The sequence below is a fragment of the Trematomus bernacchii genome, unplaced genomic scaffold (genome assembly GCF_902827165.1).
Source record: "Trematomus bernacchii unplaced genomic scaffold, fTreBer1.1, whole genome shotgun sequence".
Classification (NCBI taxonomy): Eukaryota; Metazoa; Chordata; class Actinopteri; order Perciformes; family Nototheniidae; genus Trematomus; species Trematomus bernacchii.
The window spans coordinates 1,629,456-1,651,927 of record NW_022987564.1 but is presented as its reverse complement, the minus strand read 5'-3'; the positions used below and the strand labels follow the sequence as shown (position 1 = coordinate 1,651,927).

Below are 22,472 nucleotides of genomic sequence, written 5' to 3'. Positions count from 1 at the left end.
ATGAAATAAAGAATAATCGCTCGTCTTACAGCTGCAGTGACTCCCCGAGGCTGGGGAAGGACACATAGTTTAAATTTCAACCACAGTTCGGTATCCACTTATTGCACAGACAGCATAAATGACATCCTATACCATAAAATCAAAAGTGAAAAGCTCTAAATAGTCTTAGTTTGTAAACATAGAAAACAGAGAACCCAAAAGGTCAGCCAGTGAGGACAGTGCAGATGGCAGCAGACTGTTCCAGTGAGTTAAGAAACACACACTAACACAAATGTCAGGGCTGACCTGCTGTTGAGAGGTGACCTTGTCAGCTGGTATTTTTCTTGTGGGGGTTTTTTATATCTTGTTCTGTGTCTGACCTTATAAAGTGACGCACGATAAACTTTACAGCTATGACAACAGCGTCATCACTGGTTGGCTGAATCCATGGAGAAAATCAACGTGTGTGTGTGTGTGCGTGTGTGTGTGTGTGTGTGTGTGTGTGTATGTGTGTGTGTGTGTGTGTGTGTGTGTGTGTGTGTGTGTGTGTGTGTGTGTGTGTGTGTGTGTGTGTGTGTGTGTGTGTGTGTGTGTGTGTGTGTGTGTGTGTCACCTCTTCCTTGTTCTAACTGACGCACACAGAGTCTCACAACAGGCGTTATTCTCACAGCAGGTATTTTTACATGTCACGGTAGGAAAAGCTAACAGGTTACGTATAACTCGGTGATGGCTTCATTGAACTCAGCAGTAATGGACTGACAGTGCGATAGTTTGAACAAAACCAGGACCCTGAAACTCAAGAACCAAAAATAATTGTATTATTTGCACCGGTGCTTCTCCTAATGTGACATGTCAAGATGTCTTTTGTGAAAAGAAGGACTTCGACACCTCTATCACGCGATATCTCTCTCCTTTTCCTTCTCTCCCCTCTCCTTTTCTCTCCCCTTTACAAAGTGATTATACTGAGGCAGTTAAATATGTAGATTATGCTGGCTCTTTTTTTAACATTTCTCAATTTTTTTTTTTTTCTGTAAAGAGAAATTACAGCAATGCAGTATTTTGTGCGTTGAGTGTCTCGCACAGTTCAGCTGATTCCAAGATTCACCTCACGCTATATGCATGCTCATTTAACAACAATAGGAGCCACGCTATCAGCTCTGTGAGGCCACAGCAGTGCCTAGAGCTGCTAAATGCTAATATCAGCATGCTAACATGTTAACGACAATGCTTACGTTTAGCAGGTATATTGTTGAACAGGTTGTGCTTTCTAGTAAAGTGTGCAAGCATGCTAACATTTGCTAATCAACATTAGACGATACCGCTGAGGCCGATGGGATGTATTCAGTTTTGCATGAGATATTTGGTCATGAACTGAAGTATTGAAAAAACTCAAATGTAGACTTGATGATGGTTCCACAAGAAAGAGATGTGATCAAGTCATCACAATTTATCCCTACTTTTTCCCCTAAAATTATTAGGTACCAAACTTCATAGCAATCTATCTAGTAGTTGCTAAGAATTCCCATTTTCAAACTGTATATGTTAACCTTATGTTGGTAACATAGGAATTAAGATTACTAAAATATGTAGCATTCATCATTTGGGTATGAATGTCTGTAAATGTCATGGCAGTCCAACAATGCCATCTTCCGAGACTGCTTCTAGATCTAACGTGACTTAAAAACATAATCTTTACATAATCCGCAACGAATCGCAGGAAATGGAGCACAAATTCTTTATGCTACTAAAACACTCACTCCCATGACTGGAAGTCATTAATAATACAAATACAGTACAGGGAAGTTGCCCTTAATGCGTCGTTCAAAATGAGGCTGTAAGTGCCCTGTGCTTCAGATGTCTCTTTAAATCATCATCTGTCCCTGCTTGTCACACCAATACAGACATAATGCTTACAGCCAAAAAAATGTTGCTGACTTGCACTTTTCATTGGGATTCATTTAGCAAAACCACAATAACAGCAGTTGCTGCTCTTGAGGAACGGTGGACTTACTGTATGAAGCAAAGGGCAGATTTTGGCATTTTGGAAAGAAACGTATACTAAAAGCCAAGTGGAAGAATGCATGCTTAGTACAAAGCTACTGCAGTGGCATTTGCTTGGTGTGCAAAAGGGTACTGAGGGGAGAGAAAGAGGGAGAGAGAGGAGGCAGGGGTTTAAAATCTGAAATTCAGATGATTCCCTTGCATCATTTTAAAGCGCGGCTGGATGAAATGTTATTAGATACATTGTGAATAGGTTGCTAATTTATACCCCTGTAATTATGTTGTGATGTCCTTTTTGTTTTTATGTGTAACCAATGTACTGCAGGTCTCCCTTGAAAAAGAGATCGTTGATCTCAATGGGATTTTTAACCTGGTTAAATAAAGGCTACAAACAAACAAACAATCCCGTATGCCCGTTTTTTATTCTCCTCTTTTTCCTGCCCACCCTATCTTTCCTATTGCAGCCCATGCGCACTTCTCTCCCGCTCTCTGGGGGGCGTCTGTACTTTGAACACACATCGTGCAAAGCAGGATAAAATGAGGGTAGGGGAGGGAAAGAGAAGGCTGCAAGAGAAAGGATGACAAACAGAATAATTCTGCTTTTAGAGAGCCATGAGGACAGGGAGGCAAAGGACATGGAGAGAGAGGGGAGGGAAGGGAGGATGCTTCATAATGAATGGACACACAGAAAAGTCCTGCAGGAAGCCGGGGCCAGACCTGTGAGGAATGATGGAGTGAAAATGAGAGAAGAAGAAGAGTATGACATTGATTTTGACAATAATTCACCCTCCTCCCCTCTTAATGATGAGATCCTCAGTGTGTGTGTGTGTGTGTGTGTGTGTGTGTGTGTGTGTGTGTGTGTGTATGTGTGTGTGTGTGTGTGTGTGTGTGTGTGTGTGTATCTTTGGCTGAAGACATGCAAAAGTGAAACAGGGTGAACTCAAGTGTACTGCGTATACGCTTTGCCCACAGGACAACAACACGCTTATTAGCCTACCCACGCTGTACCATGAAGCTAGGAGACGTTGGACACAAAAACAATGCTAGTGTTTAATCTATCGTGTGTCTGTGTGAACTTCATAACAAATCAAAAAAATGCTACAGAAGAAAATGTCATATTTTATTAAAGTAGACTAGAGAATGGAGTACCCATGAACATAATAACTTAAAGGAGAGGTGTCATGCTTTTCCGGTTATTACCCGTCCCCTTGTGTGTTATGAAGGTTTTTATGCATGTAAACGGTGTGCAGAGTCAAAACCCTCAAAGTACACCCTGTAGCGAGTAAAACTCTAACACAGAAAATACCTCCCCAAAACGCCTCGTTGGAGATACGTCACTGCCCATTTGAGTCTTCCATTTCGTTCCGGGTACGGCCTGATGTCAAGCGGTACCCGGAACGAAATGGACCAATCCCGAAGAGCCGTTATGTTACGTCCGCGGAGCCGTTACGTTAAGCCCCCGCTGATTGGTCCAAATTGACCGATCCACGGACTTCCTCACACACACATCTGTGTGCAGGGAGCAGGCAGCTCAGCTGATTTCTCCTCCCTGGCTGCAGGCTGATAACAGACAGTTGGGATCGCGGCAAAATTCTCTCTGCAGACCCATTCTCACAGCGTTTATCAACCTTTTTCTTACTCAATATCAAGCCACACTTATTGTTTTTACTTCGGATGTGACTTTGTGTGTGCTCAGGATGAGTTTGGCTGTGTTTCGCTGTGTATCCTAAACAAGGAAACAACACCTCCACGGAGCTCAGCGCGATTCACAACGTCCCGACCAATCAGAGCACACTGTGCTCACAGGGAGGGTGGGGGCTGGAGCTTTTGGAGCTACAACGAGCCGTTAAAGGCAGAGAGTGAAATTCAGTGAATACACGTAGTTTACAGAGATGCTGTATGAGAAACCAATGTGAGTTTGGAAAAATGCACAATATAAATCTATTTTAGTACACCTCAACAATGGAATTATGATCAGTGGAAATGGCCATGACACCTCTCCTTTAGATAGATAGATAGATCGTACTTTATTGATCCCAAATTGGGAAATTGTTTTTGTTACAGCAGCATAAAAGGCATTTTACAATAAAACAAAATATACAAGAATAGAAATAAAATAAAATAAAATATAAAATAAAATATAAAATATACATGTCAAAATACAAAATAGAAAATATACATACAGATATTATATATATATATATATATATACAAATATATATATATTCAAAATATATGGAATTATGGAGTATTAAATTACAATTGTGGTAATGATGGATATGAATAATCTTGGAATTTAAACTAAATTCCCAAACCAACAACTGCATTGCGATTCTCAATCTTTGGAGATGCCACCATGTACCTGTCCCCACATTGTGTTCTGTTGGACCTAAAGGAACATCCCGCAACCAATCAATCTTCATCTCTGTGCACGACAGCTCCCCTGCCGTATGTCTCTGCTCCCTAACTGCTCATCTCAGAGCTAATTTATTTCTCCTGCTGTCAGCAGTCTGCCCCCCCGACACACCCAGCACCTCCTGCACCGCTCAACATCACTGGTGTCCACCCAACTCTGACCCCTGCTGAGTAAGATCTGGCCTCTGGGTTTACCACAAGGTGAGTTTCTTTTTTTATTTCCTGCTTTTTTACACATACTCTCTCCAGTACAGGTTAGCTCTGAGTGTTAGCGATGCTAATGTAAACACAGACCATATTACGTCCAAAACAGTCGGGCATTGTTTCTGATAGCAACTTTCTGATAGTGCCGTGGGTCCACATTTCAGATATTACGTCATATCAGACGCAAATCTGGATCAGCTCCGTTGTACCCCCGTTTTTAGAGATTTGCGTACGGAGGAAAAGAGAGAGGGTTTTATTTTCCCTGACACACCGGGGACACGTATTTATGTATAAAAGACATCAAAAAGTGAATTTTGCATTATAGGTCCCCTTTAACATGAATGAATGTTTACATAGGAGCCTTGCATTAGCTGCAACCAAGTCTTCAAGATGCACATATTTAAAGACAGACATGCCCTACTTTCAAGTAACTTTTGATAAGAAATGTACGCAACAGATAACTGCTGGTAGATAGATATTTCACAGATTAAATTCTGTCCATTTCATATAAATGAAAAAATGCCCTCAATGGTTGGATCCTTTCCAAAGTTTAATATAACACCAACTCTCTAGCAGAACACTCTGCTGGCAAGCTACAGCGTAGAAGACCACAAATCATGGACTTCAGCCAATAATTACCGCCCGCAGAGAAACAAACAGTAACAATGTGACCTATCCTTTCAGTTTCTCCATAAACACAAAGGCCGCAACCCTGTAATTAGATATGGCGGCGCGATCCATTAATGGTCTCTTTAGAGTTGCCCTGTATGCAGCCACACTGCTACTGCTGCTTAGTTAATTAACCTACAATTTAGCTGCAAAGTAGATGGTAACGATATACTGTAAGAGAGAGCCAAGGCGAGTAAATCTTATATATCAACATACATTTGAAACACTCAACAGGTACATCTCCTTTCGTGTTATTAGTTTTACTTTGTGTGTTACATTTTCATACCATTTGTATGTGTTTGCTGTGGGATGATTGTGCTTTGTTGCCAAGACAGTAAAGAGTGAACTGGGCTATTAATCTGGGGAATTAAAGCTAAATCAACAGAAGAAAACCAAAGTATCCATCAGCAAAATACTGCAAATTTGTCATCGATGAAATGCCATTTTGACATTTGACGATTGCACATTTTCAGCATCTTATTATACTGGATTACATCTGTCTTATTTAGTTGCCATGTCGTTTTCTGACTGTCAACCAATGAAAAGATCCAGTATGTAACTCTTAATTTAATATGAGCTGTATTGAGCTTATATTTCCCGGCCAAGTTGGCTTCCTATATTTCTCCCAGGTAATTGGTATAAAAATCTGAGCTATGTAATACAATAGATGAAATTCCAATTTAGAAGAATGACTATGTAAAAACTCAAATCTCAGCTTTCTCTGTGCAGAAGAAAAGCTGTGAGAACATGGCCAATTAACACATATAATTGGTTATGGGAATTGTACTTCTATGTTTCTGCAAAATTCATTAAACAGATCTTCTTTAACCTTTGATATCCGTCACATGTCGTGTACATGCACCTCACATCGAGTGCAATAGTCAAATATATCTTAAAATAAGAATAAAGTCATGATTAACAAGCACCCCGGCAGTTCACAAGAACAGGCAGTAAGTGTAATGCACTTCCTGTTGAGGTTACCATGGCAATTTCCCAGGTAATGATAGAGACTGTAAAGTGTGTTTGCAACCCCGCACCTGCTGCCATTGTGTTGTGTTTGGGGCTGATGGATCTGTCTGATCATAAGGTGTCTCTTAAAGGGGACCTATCATGCAAAATGCACTTTTGTACGTCTTTTATACATGAATATGTGTCCCCGGTGTGTCAGGGAACTCACCAAGTATCAGAAAACACAACCCTCTCTCTTTTCCTCCAAATCTCTAAAAACGGGGCTGCAACGGAGCTGATACAGATTTGAAATTGTTCTGACGTCAGAAACGGGGAGCTCCGCCTATCAGGGGAATGAGAGGTTACCGTGGCATGGTAACAGCATGGTAACAGCATGGTAACAGCATGGTAACAGCATGGTAACATGACGCTCGTGCCTCGCCCCCCTCCTTTGCAGGGGGGCGTGGTCAGCTGCAGCTCATTTGCCACATAATCAGCCCTTGCAAAAACAGGGCAGGGAATACAGCAAATAGAGCGAAATGAGGCATGGCTAAAATGCATGATCTGTTTGGTATTTGGAAAAAAAAACTTCACCGACATGTTTTATATAGGTATGGCACTACAATATATTATTCAAATATAGCATGATAGGTCCACTTTAAGGCGAGAAAACAGAACACACACACACGCCATATGGCTAATGAGCTCAGACACACACACACACACACACACACACACACACACACACACACACACACACACACACACACACACACACACACACACACACACACACACACACACACACACACACACACACACACACACACACACACACACACACACACACTGTACTTAATGTACGTGCCAGAATGCAACGGAAGAAAAAAGCGGAAATATTTTCATGACAGGGCTGTTAACACCCAGGTCTTGGCAGACGGATTGGAAAAGGCATCCAAGTGTTCTGTAACACTCTGCTCTGACACATATTTATTTTGTATATTATTGGCTGAGCGAGTGCAATGTATCAGGAAAAAACTGACCAGACACATCGCTATAACATATTCACAAATTTCCCATTTCACACTTAGCTGAGCAATAGTATGCATGGTGCACACACTCACAAATCTGAACTGGATGATAAGAGCCGTGAAATGAACAGAAAAGGAACTCATAAGCAGCTTTGCCTCTCCCATTGGCCCAATCAAATGTTTTATCCAATAAAGTCTTTAATGAGGTGAGTCATTGAGTCTCTCTCTCTCTACATCACCTTGTGACAGCAGACATAAATTCGATCCGTCACACCATGTTTTCACACAAATTGCTTGGATCATGATGAATCAGCCGCGGCAGGAGAGCAAAGGTTTACATTTTCTCTATTATAGCTGCAATTCAACGGTCAGATGAGTGTGTCTGGGGGGGGATTAAAATGTAATGCTGATGTTGATATGCTTAATTAAATCTTGCAGCACACATTGATAGCAGTAAACAATCAGATGGATAAGCTGTAATGTCTTCTTATCTGAAGGTAAATAACAGTTAACGACCATTTGTCATTCAAACTAAATGGATAACAGATGATTTTTAAGAACATGTGACACTTTGACACAAGAACTACTATTGGTTTACTTGCATTATTCAGCAATGATTCAAATACAAAGCACAGCTAACATTTTAATTGTGTCATTTCTTTTGTGTTATCCTATTCAATTATTTATTTATTTACAAGTCGATCAACATTTTTTTCATTAAAAAAAGTAGGTAGTTTAATGTATACATAAAACTCACTTTTGTTAGCATACAAAAACATTAGACATGTGCAGTTTCCAAACTATTATGCTAATATAAACACATGTGTGGTAATTAAAACAATCATGTGTTTAGAAACTGAATATGTAATGCTGTTACACTCACTTAAGTAACTTCAGAGATCTGGGAAGCCAACAACAACAACTACCACAAAATCTTTTGGCACTCAGCCACATCGATAAATCACTACACTGTGGAGTATCATTTTAAAGTTCAATCACTCATCCCAGGACCTCCTCGCCTCGCCACACTAATCCCTCCAAAGCTGAGCCAGCAATACAATGTTTTTGCCAGCAGCCTTTAAGAGAAGTGCGACCTCTCATATCATCACTTATCACCCTCCAGGGGCTCACAGTGTTTCTCTCTACACACCACTGTCGGGAATCTGTGTGAAAATTTGAAAAACGATTTCATCTTTGTCTCCGAACGGTGATAAAGTTTCAAGTTTCAAGGCTTTTATTGTCATTTGTGCATTGCTACAGTGTAGTTATGACAATGAAAATCTTAGGTCACAGGCTCCTCCAACAGTGCAACACAATAATTATAAAACATAAAATAAAAATTGAATATAATAGAAACAGCATATGATAGAAACTGTGCAGAATAGTCTATATATACAGTAATTGGAATATTGATATATATGATATATGTGAGTTGCAAACAGATTTTAAAAGTTCAGGTGTTCAACAGTCTTATGGCCTGTGGGATGAAACTGTCCCTTAGTCTTAGTCTGGTGGTTTTAGAACAAAATATATTTTTCTAATATATATATATATCTCTTTTAAAGTTGTTTGGGTAAAAGAAAAGTCCATATCCTAGCCGTGTCCCTTGCTGCACTCCAAAAGGTGGCCTTTTAATCTCTCCTGGCTCTCATCTCTTCCTGCCACCAGTCCGGCACTGAAGCATTCTCTTTGTGCCCTCTGCTCCTTTTCATCAAAGGGGAAAGTTACTCCGTCAGCAGCAAGGGGGATGGAGAGCTAGCAGAAAATAGCAAAATAAAAAGCCAGAGTGGCTGGACTGGAAGGAAAGTGGGTTAAGAGGGGCGTGATGGATGAGATTGGGAGCTTTCCTGACTCATGGCCTGCTTTCTCTGGTGACTAATGTGGTCAGTGACATCTCTCTCACTGCCCCTCAACCACCCTGCTCCATCTCTCCGTCCCACCTGGGAGGCTTGTAGACGACCGGGAGCGGGAAATGTACATAATCTAACTCCACTCCCCAAGTCCTGGTTTAGAGAGCATGTGCTGAGGTAAAACAAGCCTGTTGGGAGCCAAGCAGGGGTCAACCAAAGAACGCTCTGAGGCACGTTACTGCACGTCTAGGTCCTGAGGGAGGACGAGATAAGAGCTGTACATTTATCTCTCCCCTCGCTTGTGTTTTTAAAAATGATATCATAGGCTTTTAATGCATATCTCTCCCATCTTCTTTTTATATATGACCTGTTTTTTGGGGTTTCTTACGTGTTTGAGTGTTCGGTTGATCTGTAAAACGTAGTCTTTTGGTAAAGTAGCATATTAGCTAGTCTGTGTAATCAATTCTTTATTGTAAAATTAGAGCTGCAATGATTGGTTGTATAATCGCGTAGTTCATGGACAGAACAATAATCGCCATTTTGATAATTGATGATGCAAATGTGTATATATTTCCAGTTTTTCTCCATTTCAAATCTTGGTAAACTTTCGCTTTTTTACTGACAAAAAATACATTTATAGACACCATATCTTTTCCACTTTGAGATCTTGGATGGACATATTTCAGTTTTCTGTCCGTGGCCAAACCAAACAATACATTGAGAAAATAGTAAGCAAATAATTAGTAAAAAAAAAAATCGTTGCAGCCATATTGTACATTTTCAACGCAGATACCGCTAAAAAATGAACAATTTCAAAGTAATTAGTAAGTCAAATGTTCATCAGTAAGTCTTCACTTTAAATTCTTACTGAAGTTAAAGGTAGGGTGGGTAAGAATGGAGAAACCAGCTTGAGTGCGCTCGAATATGAAAGTACGCAGCCGAAGAAAATCTACTCCTTCCTTCAGACTTCCTTACAGAGCCCCTCCTCCAACACACACGAACGCGCACATGACCAATGAGGGCACGAGATAAGTTTGTGCACGAGATGGAAGGCTGACAGGCAGGTAGGCCATCCAGTTATTTTAGCCGGGCCGGTGAAAATAATTGGTCATGCTTTTTACAGCGCCACGGCTTCCACAGATGAAATATTTGTATGTATTTATTTTCAAAGCATTTAATATATTCATTGCTATCAGAATGTTAAGAGCATTCAATGGAATATAACACAAAGTGTTTCTGAAGTGAATTACCTACCCCACCTTTAAGTCTATTTTGAGAAAAACAACGTAAACAAATTGAAAATTTACTTTAGAGATTGTAACGATTCTTGTAATTATTAACATATCATTTGTATTTTTGTAGAATTTATCTTAGGAGAAAGCAAAGCAGACTTTTGTATCAGACAAGATTTTGGTTAACAAGAGAGTAACTGGCGCATCTGATGAAGGTCACCTTTTCTGCTGCAGGAGCAACACGTATCAGGTGTTGAGGGGAATTGATTTTCTGAGGACTGCTGTTGTAAAGTCAGAAATAGCTTGGTGATTTGTACAGTGGAATTCAAGTGGATAATCTCCAGACTGTATTTATAAAGACAAACTTTAAAAACATCGGTTTAAATCCGAGTGGGCACAATTCATCTCATAAAAAACTAAAGAAGAAGAAAGAGAAGAATACCAACCAAGCATTCATTTTCTAACAATCCCCGCTTCTCTCCTTCATCATACCAGTCCAGAAGGGAATTGTGCTTTGCAGATGGTTGTCTACAAGTGTACACAGCCACATATGGTCGCAACAGCAACACACGCACATATAAAAAGATGCACCTAGACGCACGCACGCACGCACGCACACACGCACACACACACACACACAAAAGCCTGCTTATTAATATGGCTGTCAGCCCCTCACCTTAGTTGTTTTCATTGTATTATCATTTCAAAGAAGAGCACGGCCAGCAGCTGCCAGCTACAGATCTTAAGTATGATCAGAGCGGTGTGAGTGTGTGTGAGTGTGTGTGGGTGCAGCACTGGTCTCGCCTTTGCCCTTTCCAGCTATCAATGTGAAAAGTGTGTGTACGCATGTGAGCAGAGACTCTTTGATGGAAGGAGATATAGTTCAGGCTGGCCCTTTGAGTGGCTTGCTTATCTGGTACAATCTGACTCAAACACATACTTGTAGACACACACATATATTTCACCCTGGTGAATATTTCAAAAGGACAAGGTTTTGTCTGTCCTTTGAACTTGTAAGCTGCACATCTCATATCTGCTTGGTAGCCCCACACCCATCTAAAAAAAGGACTAAACTGCGACACAAAGAGCCATGTGAGCTGTGTGATGGCGCTTTTTAAATATGTCAAATGGGATTTCTTTCACTAGTAAAGAGTGCAGACTGTGTAATATAGCCTCTGTTTTCAAATGTTAGAGTAATTCTTAAATTGAGATAAAGAAACATGGTTTTCAACAGAACAAGGTTGAGTCTCTCTCCAGCTTTCACTGTCTCCATTGATCATTCAGAGGATCAAGTTTGACTTAAGCAAGGATTTCAAGAGGAAAGCACATGGATAATTATTCTCTTTCTCCTCAAGACGGGCCAAGGATGGCGCACTTCTTCAGTGCAACTTCATGTACTCACTTTATCCTTCTCACTTTGTGCCTAACAGGTGGGGAAAATGTTTTCATATAGGAATCAACCTTTTTATCTTTTTAGGTTATGGATCGCTTCACAAAGGTTTTTTAACAAATAAATAAAAACAACATATATTTGAAGTGGTGCAGTGTTATTTTCTGTACAGTTTTTGAGAAATAAATAAGTCAGTTGGCCTTATTTTACAAATGTTATTTATTTATGTAAAAAGCAGCAATTGCATTTTTCGAAAAACCGTAACTTGTTATTGTTACACTTACTGAAAAATACTAAAACATAGTGGAAGAGTGTTAAGCATGAATAAAGTGTGACTTTACAGCTTCAGACTGTTTTTCTGAGAGAAAGACACTTGAATCTCGAGCCCCATCACATGTTTCTGCCTCCATCCACAGATGGGGAGCACAGCTTGAGATCTGGACATTGTTGTGTTTGTGATATAATCTCACACCTCAGCATGCACTTGGCCTGACCCTAGAGCTGGCAAAGTACCACTCTCGTAAAATATGCTTGTTTTTTGCCCCACACTCCCTTCCCCCTACTTTTACCATCACCTTCGCTCACATGCACACACGCATCCAAAAAGTGAGCGGTGCGTAGGTGACTTTATGCTTTTGATCCCAAACAACCATAATACAGATCACCAGCACCCACTGACACGCTGAACTTTGTCCCTATATACCTGAATCAACAGACAAATAATTTCCTTGAGTGACTTTGTTAAAATTCCCAGTGGAGCATATTTAAATATCTAAACATATTTAGGCCTTTCCTGCTTATAAAATGTAAAATTAAAATAATTGAGTATTTAGGTCAGAATAAAATCCCTTACTGATAGGCTTAATCTGCATTATCTATATAATCTTGAATGACCTTATCAATCTCTTTAAACAGTTAAAACGAGTAGGAAAAATGCATGAAAACTGCAACCTGTGCATTGAAAGTCTTCTAAAGCTAAAAAAATGAGAGTGTAAAAGGAAACCAAGACTTCCCAAATGACACTTATCATCTAATCCTCTACAACAGGCCTATATGTATTAACAATACAGACAAATTCACATGACTGCACCCAGTTTGAGCCATGCTTCTCCTATCACTGACCATCTGCTATTAATTGCAATATTCAGAGTCCAGTGGTGCTTTCACTGCCCTGTGCAAAAGAGCACTGCGATATGACTGCAATTAAACCTGAATCAGAGCACTTACCGCTTACAGCAAGGAGCGGCGAAGGCAAGGTGTGCGGTCGGAAGTTGTCAAATAATTGTTTGCTTTTGTCGTATCTGTAGGAAGGTCATCGTTTGGGTTGTATTTTGTCTGTGCTGGTCGGCTGTTTGCTGAACGGTTCCTCCGCTTTCAGTGCTGCTGATGCTGATCACACGGTATCCAAGGCGCGGTGAGAGACGCTGTGGAGAGGGAGGGAGGAGAGAGGAAATTGGCTTTGGTAATGGCAAACAGCGACCACGTGTGGCTTGTGGAAACGTGAATACAACCTGTTTCTGTATAGAGAAAGAGAAGAGGGTTCATGTAACATGGATAAAACCAGCAGGTGGATTGCAATGAATGCCTGCGTAATCATAGCTGCAGGTAGTTACGCAACACACCAAACGGTTAATCATCATGATGTGTGGAAGCTTGGTTAAACACACATCTAACTGTAAATATGCAGAGGTTGAAAGTAACTACATTTACTCACGGGCTTGTACTTTACTTTACTTGTATTTCCATGTAATGCTACTTTATACTCCACTATATTCAAAAGGGAAATATTATGATGTTACTCCACTACATTTAATTAACAGTTTAAGCTACATTTAACAAAATGCATCTCTAAAACATTAACTTTTTTTCAGAACCTTGTTTCAGTAAAATGCTACTTGATCAGCGATATTATCTAGAAATGTAACATAGCCTATATCAATATCATTTTTCGGCAAAATAATTACTTTAACTTTGTATACTTTAAGTAGCCTACATCTTGCTGATAATACTTTTGTGCTTTTGCAAGGACTTTTACAATGATGTATTGGTACTTTTACCAAAGCATCTGAATACTTCTTCCACCACTGTGTAAGACAAAACTTTGTTTAAAAGACGTTGTGACTTTTAAGGAAATATATTTTATTCGCCTTTTGCCCAGAGCTAGCTGGTTCAGCTAACTTTCGCTAACTGTTTAATGTGAAGCTAAAGCTAGTTAGCTGAGAGCTAGCTTGTTTAACCTCTTAAGCATAAACACTGAAAGCAGAGATATACAGCTAACCAGCCAATGTCCACGGGTTAAAAAATGTATACCTTTATTACAGGTAAAGCTAAATTAACTTAATATGCAGCTGTAATATACACAACATTACTGTTTCGGGTCACTGTCATTGCTCAAGCTGTTTTCCACCTGCTGTGCACCAAAAAGCAGACAGATACACAGTTGGCAACATATAGCTAAAATAGAGTTAAAGGTCCCATGTCATGCTTTTCCGGTTATTACCCGTCCCCTTGTGTGTTATGTAGCTTGTTCTGCATGTAAACGGTCTGCAAAGTCACAAACCCTCAAAGTACACCCTGTAGCGAGTAAAACTCTAACACAGAAAATACCTGTCTATGCTGCCCCAGAACGCCTCGTTGGAGATTTCTCTTTTTTCATTGTTTTCTTCCTGGGTACAGTGACGTGCCCATACCCAAATGTATCCATTCGTCCAAATGGACCAATCCGTGGACTTCCTCACACACACTTTTCTCAGCTGCAGCTCCGCCGATTTCTCCTCCCTGAGACGGCGGGACGCGGCGAGGCTGAGTCTGTGTGTGAGCACACACACAAACTCCCAGCCAGGCTGCGGGTGTGTGCTCGGGCTGGTTTCGGGCTGGGTTTCGCTGTGTCTCGCTGTCTCGCAGACGGCCACTGGGCTCACAGGGAGGGGGGGAAGGAGCTCCAACAAGCCGTTTAGGACAGAGAGTGAATACACATACTATACAGAGATGCTGTATGAGAAACCAATGTGAGTTTGGATATAAATCTATTCTAGTATACCTCAACAATGGAATTATGATCAGTAGAAATGGCCATGACATGGGACCTTTAACATTGTACTTACATTTGGCATGTTGCCAGTAACATGACATCAAATGAATGACAATTCCTTGTCCTGTCAATTTTGTGTTCACAACTAGTTTCCCCTGCAAAAAATATTCAGGTTTACTAATTAATTTAACATGTGCTTTTTCTTTCATCCAATACCTGAAGGACTACATAGTTGTTTGAGAGATTGAGAATCTGATACCATCGATTTCACGGATTCAGTTAGGATTAATAGTTGTTGACAGTTGTGCTATTTGTAACTCGCTGCAGAAGTGAAAATGTGGTAATAGAAGTATTTTGCAGTTGGCAGCTCGCATCGAAGGAGTGCAGCATAGTTTTCTTGCTTAGCCTTTTAGTGCCACTACAGTTCAATTGATTGTGACTCTGGTCTCAATATACTTCTGCACTGACAGTATTTACTCACTACAGTATGTTATTACTAACAGTGTGTAGAAGAACTTGGTGCCCTAATCATAATATAAACCCATTACAATCTGCAGCACAGAAACCTTGGTAGGGAGCCTTGCACGTGAGGTATTTGCCGGCAAGCCTCTTAAATAGCATAAATCAAAGGCCTTGGATCAATGCCCTGCTTCCCATAGGCGAACCACTGTGACACAACACAATCAATTCATGTTCTCTGCTGCAACAGTAAGGAGGGTCGACTGGAATCAGCCCCCATCACACATTAAAACCAACACTGAATCCAAATCAGCTCATTGGTATTCTGTAAAGAGAGTGGATTCAAAATGTGGTACAGTAGAAGCATCTGTTGCTTTCATAAGCTGATATAGTGACAACAATAGCTGTGTAATAAAGCTGATAAACACCGCATTTAGGTGCTGCATGTCATAAAAGATCTAGCAAACCTAAAGGAGAAGAAATATTGATAGCTGCAGGCAGAAGTAATAATTGAAAGGATTGATCCATATAGTGTCGACATACATACACGGCTGCAGTGTATGGTTTAAACAGGGAATTAACAAGACAAACAAACCTGTTGCCCCAATGGAAAATTGTGTTAACTATATTGGAGCACCATATGCAGTGTACTATATGCCTGTAGCTGGAGTCAGGTCACGGTCAATTGAATTACAGCACACAACCGTGGTCATGTGACCGGGTTTGTGTAAGCTATGATTTGACAGGAGGGTGGGGCAGGTTGGGGATTAAAGGAGGAGAAGGAGGGCAGTGTGTACAGGTCATGACAGGTGTGTATATGTGTGTGTTCATACCAATTTAGATGTCATCTCTCAAAATCCAGGCTTCCTCTTGGGAATAATGAACAATCCCCAGGAGGGAAGTAGGCAAAAGAATTACTGCATTCATAGATTATATTCATTGCTATTAATCACATAATGTCAAATGAGTAGAATTAATAATTTCTTAAGTTACATCATAACCATATGCAGGTCGTAATGTTCTCCAAGGTGATAACATATTATGTGTGTGTACGTAATGTTGCTTTGATCCGCTCTGTGCAGCTCATGCATACATTACATAAACACAGGCAGGATGCTAATGTGATGGCGCAGCAGTAACTGATTACATCTTTGCTGCCAGGGAAACAAGTATCACAGATGCCCATATTTCTCCATTAGATGTATTTAAGAGTCATTGGATGGCAATTTAAACAAGTTTCACTGAACAGTGCCTTTTTAATCGTTCATTAATCTGTTGAATTATTTATGTATTATCTGCTTTCTGGCTGGGGGGTTGGGAGGTTACTGCTAACAGAAAGAGAGGCAGGGAGAAAAAAATGCCTATACTGTACCTATATGCTAAATGCTTTGAACCCAACCATGAGATATTGACTTAGGATGATTTCACACACACAGTAGGCACTTCCAGCTCAGCTTCACCTCTCGCCAATATAACAAACTCCCTGTCAGCGGAAAATATGCTGCAGTCAGCAGAGTCGTACGGCCTTATGGCAGCAGAAGAGTTTATTGCTGTCTCTTTGTCACTGTATTCCTCTACTTGTGGTCCCATCGGATGTTCAGCACCTAATGAATACGTATTGAATGGCTCACTCACTCACTGTCATCTGTGCACTACCACACTTGCCTCTTTTAGTGGATGTAAGTAAGTTGGTGTTGATGGATTGTTTTTGGACAACATTACAATGAAAACTTAAACAAAGTTTTTTCTAAGCCAACAACCTGCCTTTTCTCTTAAAGTTGGCTCCAAGTAAACAGCGACTTTACACTTGCCTAGTGTCTGTTGATACTTAACTAAAGATGGGAAAGGCTAATGGATTTGAAAGCTTGTATTCTGTCACCCTCTCCTGGTTGAGTTGTGTAATTACAACTTCTATGTATATGATGAAAGATTGCAGTATATCAATCTGAGGATATTCTATAACCAATCATTCAGTGAAATACCTTTTTCTAGGATTGTTGTGCAGATAAAAGTGCTCAACATAGGTTCAAGGAATGTTTTTGGTTGTAATATAGGTTATCACATGGTCATGCAAACAAACCTTTAGAAACTTTAATCATCAACTGATGGTTCACTGCCAGTATTTCACCAAATGGGAAAAGGTCAAACTTAGAAAACCAGTTCAGAAAAATCCTTAAAAAATACATTCAATCAATTGCAAACATCACTTTATATGACAAAAGGCCATCTAAAAAGGTACTGTGTACTATACAGCTGAACATCAAGCTTCGCATTAACATATCATAGAAAGTACTAATATGACTTCGGTTTAATTAGAAGCAAAAATCTTATGTTCCTATAAATTATCTTTTTATTTCAAAAGTCCCTTCCATCACACCACCAGCATGTCAGCAGCGGGAGGCTTTAAAGGAATCTGGCCGAGAGTAAACCTCTTAGCCTTAAACTGATTCAGTTCCTCTGCAGTCATAATGCTCACATGTGAAAACAGACTGTCTGAAGCTCCACCCGCAGGCCCGGCTCCTGCTGCAGGGGGAGCAGCGGTCGCCCCAAACCCTCCACTTGCCGCTCCAAAAACACTACCGCTTTCCGCCGCCGCTGGTGCTACAGCGCCAAAACCGCTCCCAAATCCTGCTCCAGTGTTTGATGTCGAGGAGAAAGTGAACTCCGAGGCAGAGCCAAATCCTGAAGTTGCTGCTGGCTTATCGGTGGTCGGAGCAGCAAAGGAGAAAGTAGATGGAGAAGTGGCTCCAAATCCAGAGGGGGGTTGTGTAGGAGCTGCTAAGGCACTGCCAAACCCTGTGGAGGAGGGTGGTGCAGCCGAAGATCCAAACCCTCCACTCGGAGCAGCAAAGCTGAAGGAGTCGGCCGCTGCTGGAGCCCCGAAGCCTACATGGTCAGAAAGATTTAGAATGAACAAAGAAGCAATGGACTCTGCTTTCACACGAGATGAGGGGAACCACTGTCAGGTAGATATGACTCTACACTACTTCTATTCTATTCTACAGTTTTATTGTGTTGCCCTTTTGGAGGAGCCTGGGACCTAAGATTTTCATCGACATAACTACACTGTAGCTATGCACACATGACGATAAAAGCCTTGAATCTTGAATCTACAGTAAGTCTGTACGACATTGGAGGAAAAAATGACACTGCATTTTTTTATTCCTGAGAAATAAATTGCCACAGGATTAATTACATTGATTACAAATGATTGTGATTGAGAACACAAAACCTTTCAAATACAGGATTTGGTTTTTCTGAGGAGTTATTTGCCAGGATATTTATTGGCGCTGGCTTCCTTTGATCCTTTAGAGGAATGCAACATTTCCCAAAAATATTGTAGTACTGCTTACCCTCTGCCTATACAACAAAACAATACTTATAACTAACCTTTGGTTTCCACGCTGGATGTAGACGATCCAAATCCAGTCAATGTTGCTAAACCAAAGCCACCTGAAGATGCCTGAGGTGCTGGGTTATTTATCTCTGCAAGCTGCAAGGAATGGAAGTTATTTTTAAAAGTATTTCATATACATACAAATTGAATATAATACTTATTGTTAAAGCAAGTGTGTGTGTGTGTGTGTGTGTGTGTGTGTGTGTGTGTGTGTGTGTGTGTGTGTGTGTGTGTGTGTGTGTGTGTGTGTGTGTGTGTGTGTGTGTGTGTATTACTGGTGCAACAGCCATCCCACACTGATGGATGGGAGCCAAAAACAGGTACGGATACAAGATAATGATCCAGGATTTAGGTGAGTGTGAGTGTGAGTGTGAGTGTGAGTGTGAGTGTGAGTGTGTGTGTGTGTGTGTGTGTGTCTCACCAAAGCAGCGCGGGTGGCTGGATTCATAACCTTCAGTTCCTGGACTCTGCTTCTCCACTGGTTGAGCAACTGAGTGATACCGTTAACCTAAACCCCAGAAAACACATTTTTTTGAAAACAAAAAAAACACAACACTTGACTTACACTAAAAGAACACCCATTATCTTTACTGCAAAGAATACTTAAGAGCCTAAAGACAAATATAAGGAAAGACTATAAGACAAAGCACTTACGTATCCCTGAAGATCTCCAGACTCTCTTGTGGAGTAATATTCCAGTCGGAGCTCTTCTGGAGAAAGATCAGTGAAACCTGTAGGCAAGAAATGTCAAACATTATCAGGTCTAGTGTCTACAAAAAAAAAGGACTGGTGATTAAATGTGGATTTATACTGACCAGATAAAGGCGCCTTGGAGTAGGAATAACATGAGAAGCCCCACTGGCCCGAACTCTCCCAACTATCCATGTCCGACTGGACGATCTCCCTGAGTGACAGTGAGACAGACATGAAGTTAATCATTCCTGATCAGGGTATATGCAGGAATCCTGAAGTCAAATGTAATACCCTTTAAGACCCTTTCCATATATTTTAAGACCTCATCGCCACTTGGAGTTTTAACCGGTTACATTGGCGACACACTTTACCTCACATTTACTATATACAGTATTGATTGTCCTTCCTCCTTATCTTCCAACCATTTGGACGCAGACTTGCATTTCCCCATAACGATGTTGTTTAACAACCGGCGTAAACGGACCTTCACGCGCTATCAAGCAGTGAGCGTGCGATGTCCTGTTCAGATGACGTCAAATCCAACGGGATGCCATAAATAAACTACACAGAATCACACTACACACCTACGCAATGATTACATTCAGGCAGACTGTAGAATACAACCTCTTTGGACAAGTTATACACTTATTGAAAACAAGCTACAGAATGTAATACCTTGGGAAATGCCATTTAATACTTTTTAATAGCCTTCATTTTCGCAACTTTTAATACTTTTTAAGACCCCGCGGACACCCTGCTGATGCTCACATTTTAACATTGCACATGCAAAACGTAATAAAAAGAAACAAGGCCCGTACAGTTTTTTGTCATCATCATCCTCTCCAGCTGGCACCTGCTTTTCTCCTCCTCTTCCTCCCCTGTCAAAGGTGCTGGGAGTATCAAGCGCTGAAAATCGGTTTTGAGCAGAGAAGCTATACTCAGAGCTCTTCACGTTATCACTCCTCCCGCCACCTCCTCCTCCTCCTCCTCCTCCTCGGCCCCAATCATTGCCTCCTCCTCCTCCACCACCTCCTCCTCCTTTGCCCCAGTCATTTCCTCCACCACCTCCTCCTTTGCCCCAGTCATTTCCTCCACCACCTCCTCCTTTGCCCCAGTCATTTCCTCCTCCTCCACCTCCTCTACCCCAGTCATTTCCTCCTCCACCTCCTCCTCCTCCACTTCCTGCTGCTGCTTCCTTTCCCCAGTCAGCTCCTCCGCTTCCAGCTCCTCCTCGACCCCACTCCTCAGTTCCATGAGAGGAGAAAGATGACGGCTGGATGTAGGCTGCTTTTTGCTGGGAAGGATTCACCCAAACTCTGTTTCCAAACCCTGAAACCAACATGCACACAGTTGTTGAATCATTCTACGGCCACTTCTGCCTAATCTGCACGTATGACTGCAGGGATTTTGAGTCACTGGGTCACATGACATTGATCTATTGAAAAAACTAATGAAAGTGTGCCAGATAACACACATTACTATATATTTTTTGCATAACGTTTGCAAATAGGGGCAAGTTAGCACAGGCAGAGGTTTTTTTCAAAAATCACATTGGTTTGGAGTCATTCAAATGGTAATTTATCGAAGGCTGACTGTCTGTCGAATACCCAACCTATAACTAATTTTAAACGGTTTCACAGAGACGTTGATTGTTAAACTTTATTTACATTTTGACAGACGAGGCGTTTGTTTGCAGCGTTGTTCAATTGCACTATAAGGATTGGCATTCCTAATTAGTTTGTAATCTTATTAACAGTGGTGTAAGTACTTTTACTCAAGTACAATTTTGAGACGCTTGTACTTTTTCAATGTTTTGCTACTTTGAACTTCTACCCCACCACAATTCAGAGGTAATTGGTGTACTTTTACTCCACTACATGTATTGAATACCTTTAGTTACTTTACAGATGTGGATGAAATATAATCAAGTGTTAAATCAGACTTTAGTTCCACCTGGAGTAAATTCACAAGCTACCCTGCAGTATACAAACTCATTCAAACTAGCTGCAACTTTACCAGCTTTGAGAACACTTTCATGATCAATCATTATAAAACATATCATATATATTATTCTGAAATGGACCAATCTGCACAAAGACTGCTTACTTTTGGTACTTTAAGTATATTTTTATGGTAATACTTTTCTACTTTTACTTAAGTTACATTTTGAATGCAGGAGTTTTACTGTAACAGAGTATTCCTACACTCTGGTACTTCTACTTTTACTCAAGTACAAGATCTGAGTACTTCTACTTTTACTCAAGTACAAGATCTGAGTACTTCTACTTTTACTCAAGTACAAGATCTGAGTACTTCTGCTTTTACTCAAGTACAAGATCTGAGTACTTCTACTTTTACTCAAGTACAAGATCTGAGTACTTCTACTTTTACTCAAGTACAATATCTGAGTACTTCTACTTTTACTCAAGTACAAGATCTGAGTACTTCTACTTTTACTCAAGTACAAGATCTGAGTACTTGAGCCTACTCAAAAGGCACACAAATAAAAGTAAACAACCCTAGGGTGATGCTGGTGATGGAGAAACGAAAGTAAATGTTGCCTGCTACGTAGTTACGTCAACTTCGCCGGTATCTTACAAGCTAATGGATAGCTTTCAATACAAGAAGCAGCTACAGGAAATGTAAACAACTTTAAATGTTCTCCTTGTGTTTACCTCCTCCTGCTCCTCCTCCTCCTCCTCTGGGCTGTTGCTGAGCAGAAGAGCGGTTGTTGTAGTTGTTGTTGTTGTTGTATCCTCCTCCTCCACCTCCTCCTCCACCACCTCCTCCTCCTCCACCTCCATCTCCTTCTCCCGGGTGCTCATTCCAACATTTGTCCCCGTATCGACACCGTCCCTGGAGGAAGAAGTTGCACACGGTCATTTCCACACACTCCCTTTTCTCTGAGCGCCCAAATGTCGGCAGCCACACTCGGCAGTGTTTTCGTGCGACTCAGGAATCTCACACAGCATTGTGTCGCAGGACTTGTACGTCATCGCTCACTAGTGACCCCAGGTGGACGGTGATGGATTTCCTTCAATTACTTCAATGTTGCATTTGGTAAATGTGGGGTTTATTTGGATTTCGTTAATAATAATGTATTAGTGTTTTTGTGCCTTTATGCGTATCTTCCCCCCTGGCTCTTATTGGATGTATTATTTATGTTTCGTGTC

General features: G+C 40.8%; 2 protein-coding genes across 2 annotated transcripts in view; both read right to left on the bottom strand.

The window, feature by feature from the left end:
* Positions 1 to 13,125, bottom strand: part of rims3 (regulating synaptic membrane exocytosis 3) — a 39,179-nt gene extending 26,054 nt beyond the window's left edge. Inside the window, exon 1 of the mRNA XM_034124364.1 lies at positions 12,947 to 13,125. The gene's annotated coding sequence lies outside the window, so the exon portion shown is untranslated. The remainder of the gene's footprint in view (positions 1 to 12,946) is intronic.
* A 4,135-nt stretch (positions 13,126 to 17,260) lies between these two features.
* nup42 (nucleoporin 42) lies at positions 17,261 to 22,275 on the bottom strand. Its single transcript, XM_034124174.1, has 7 exons — positions 21,975 to 22,275; positions 20,118 to 20,628; positions 19,422 to 19,510; positions 19,261 to 19,337; positions 19,028 to 19,114; positions 18,600 to 18,702; positions 17,261 to 18,095 (listed from the first exon to the last, which is right to left on the bottom strand). The coding sequence occupies exons 1-7, from the start codon at positions 22,180 to 22,182 to the stop codon at positions 17,581 to 17,583; spliced, it is 1,590 nt and encodes a 529-aa protein (XP_033980065.1). The 5' UTR covers positions 22,183 to 22,275; the 3' UTR covers positions 17,261 to 17,580.
* Between the last annotated feature and the right edge of the window lie 197 nt (positions 22,276 to 22,472).

Bases quoted from the DNA above. Each gene is read 5' to 3' on its own strand.
- nup42 (XM_034124174.1), bottom strand. From the start codon at position 22,182: ATGACCGTGTGCAACTTCTTCCTCCAGGGACGGTGTCGATACGGGGAC. The intron at 19,115-19,260 runs GTAAGTGCTTTG...TCTGGGGTTTAG, and splicing joins CTGGAGATCTTCAGGGATAC to GTTAACGGTATCACTCAGTT. The intron at 18,096-18,599 runs GTTAGTTATAAG...CTGACCATGTAG, and splicing joins ATCCAGCGTGGAAACCAAAG to GCTTCGGGGCTCCAGCAGCG.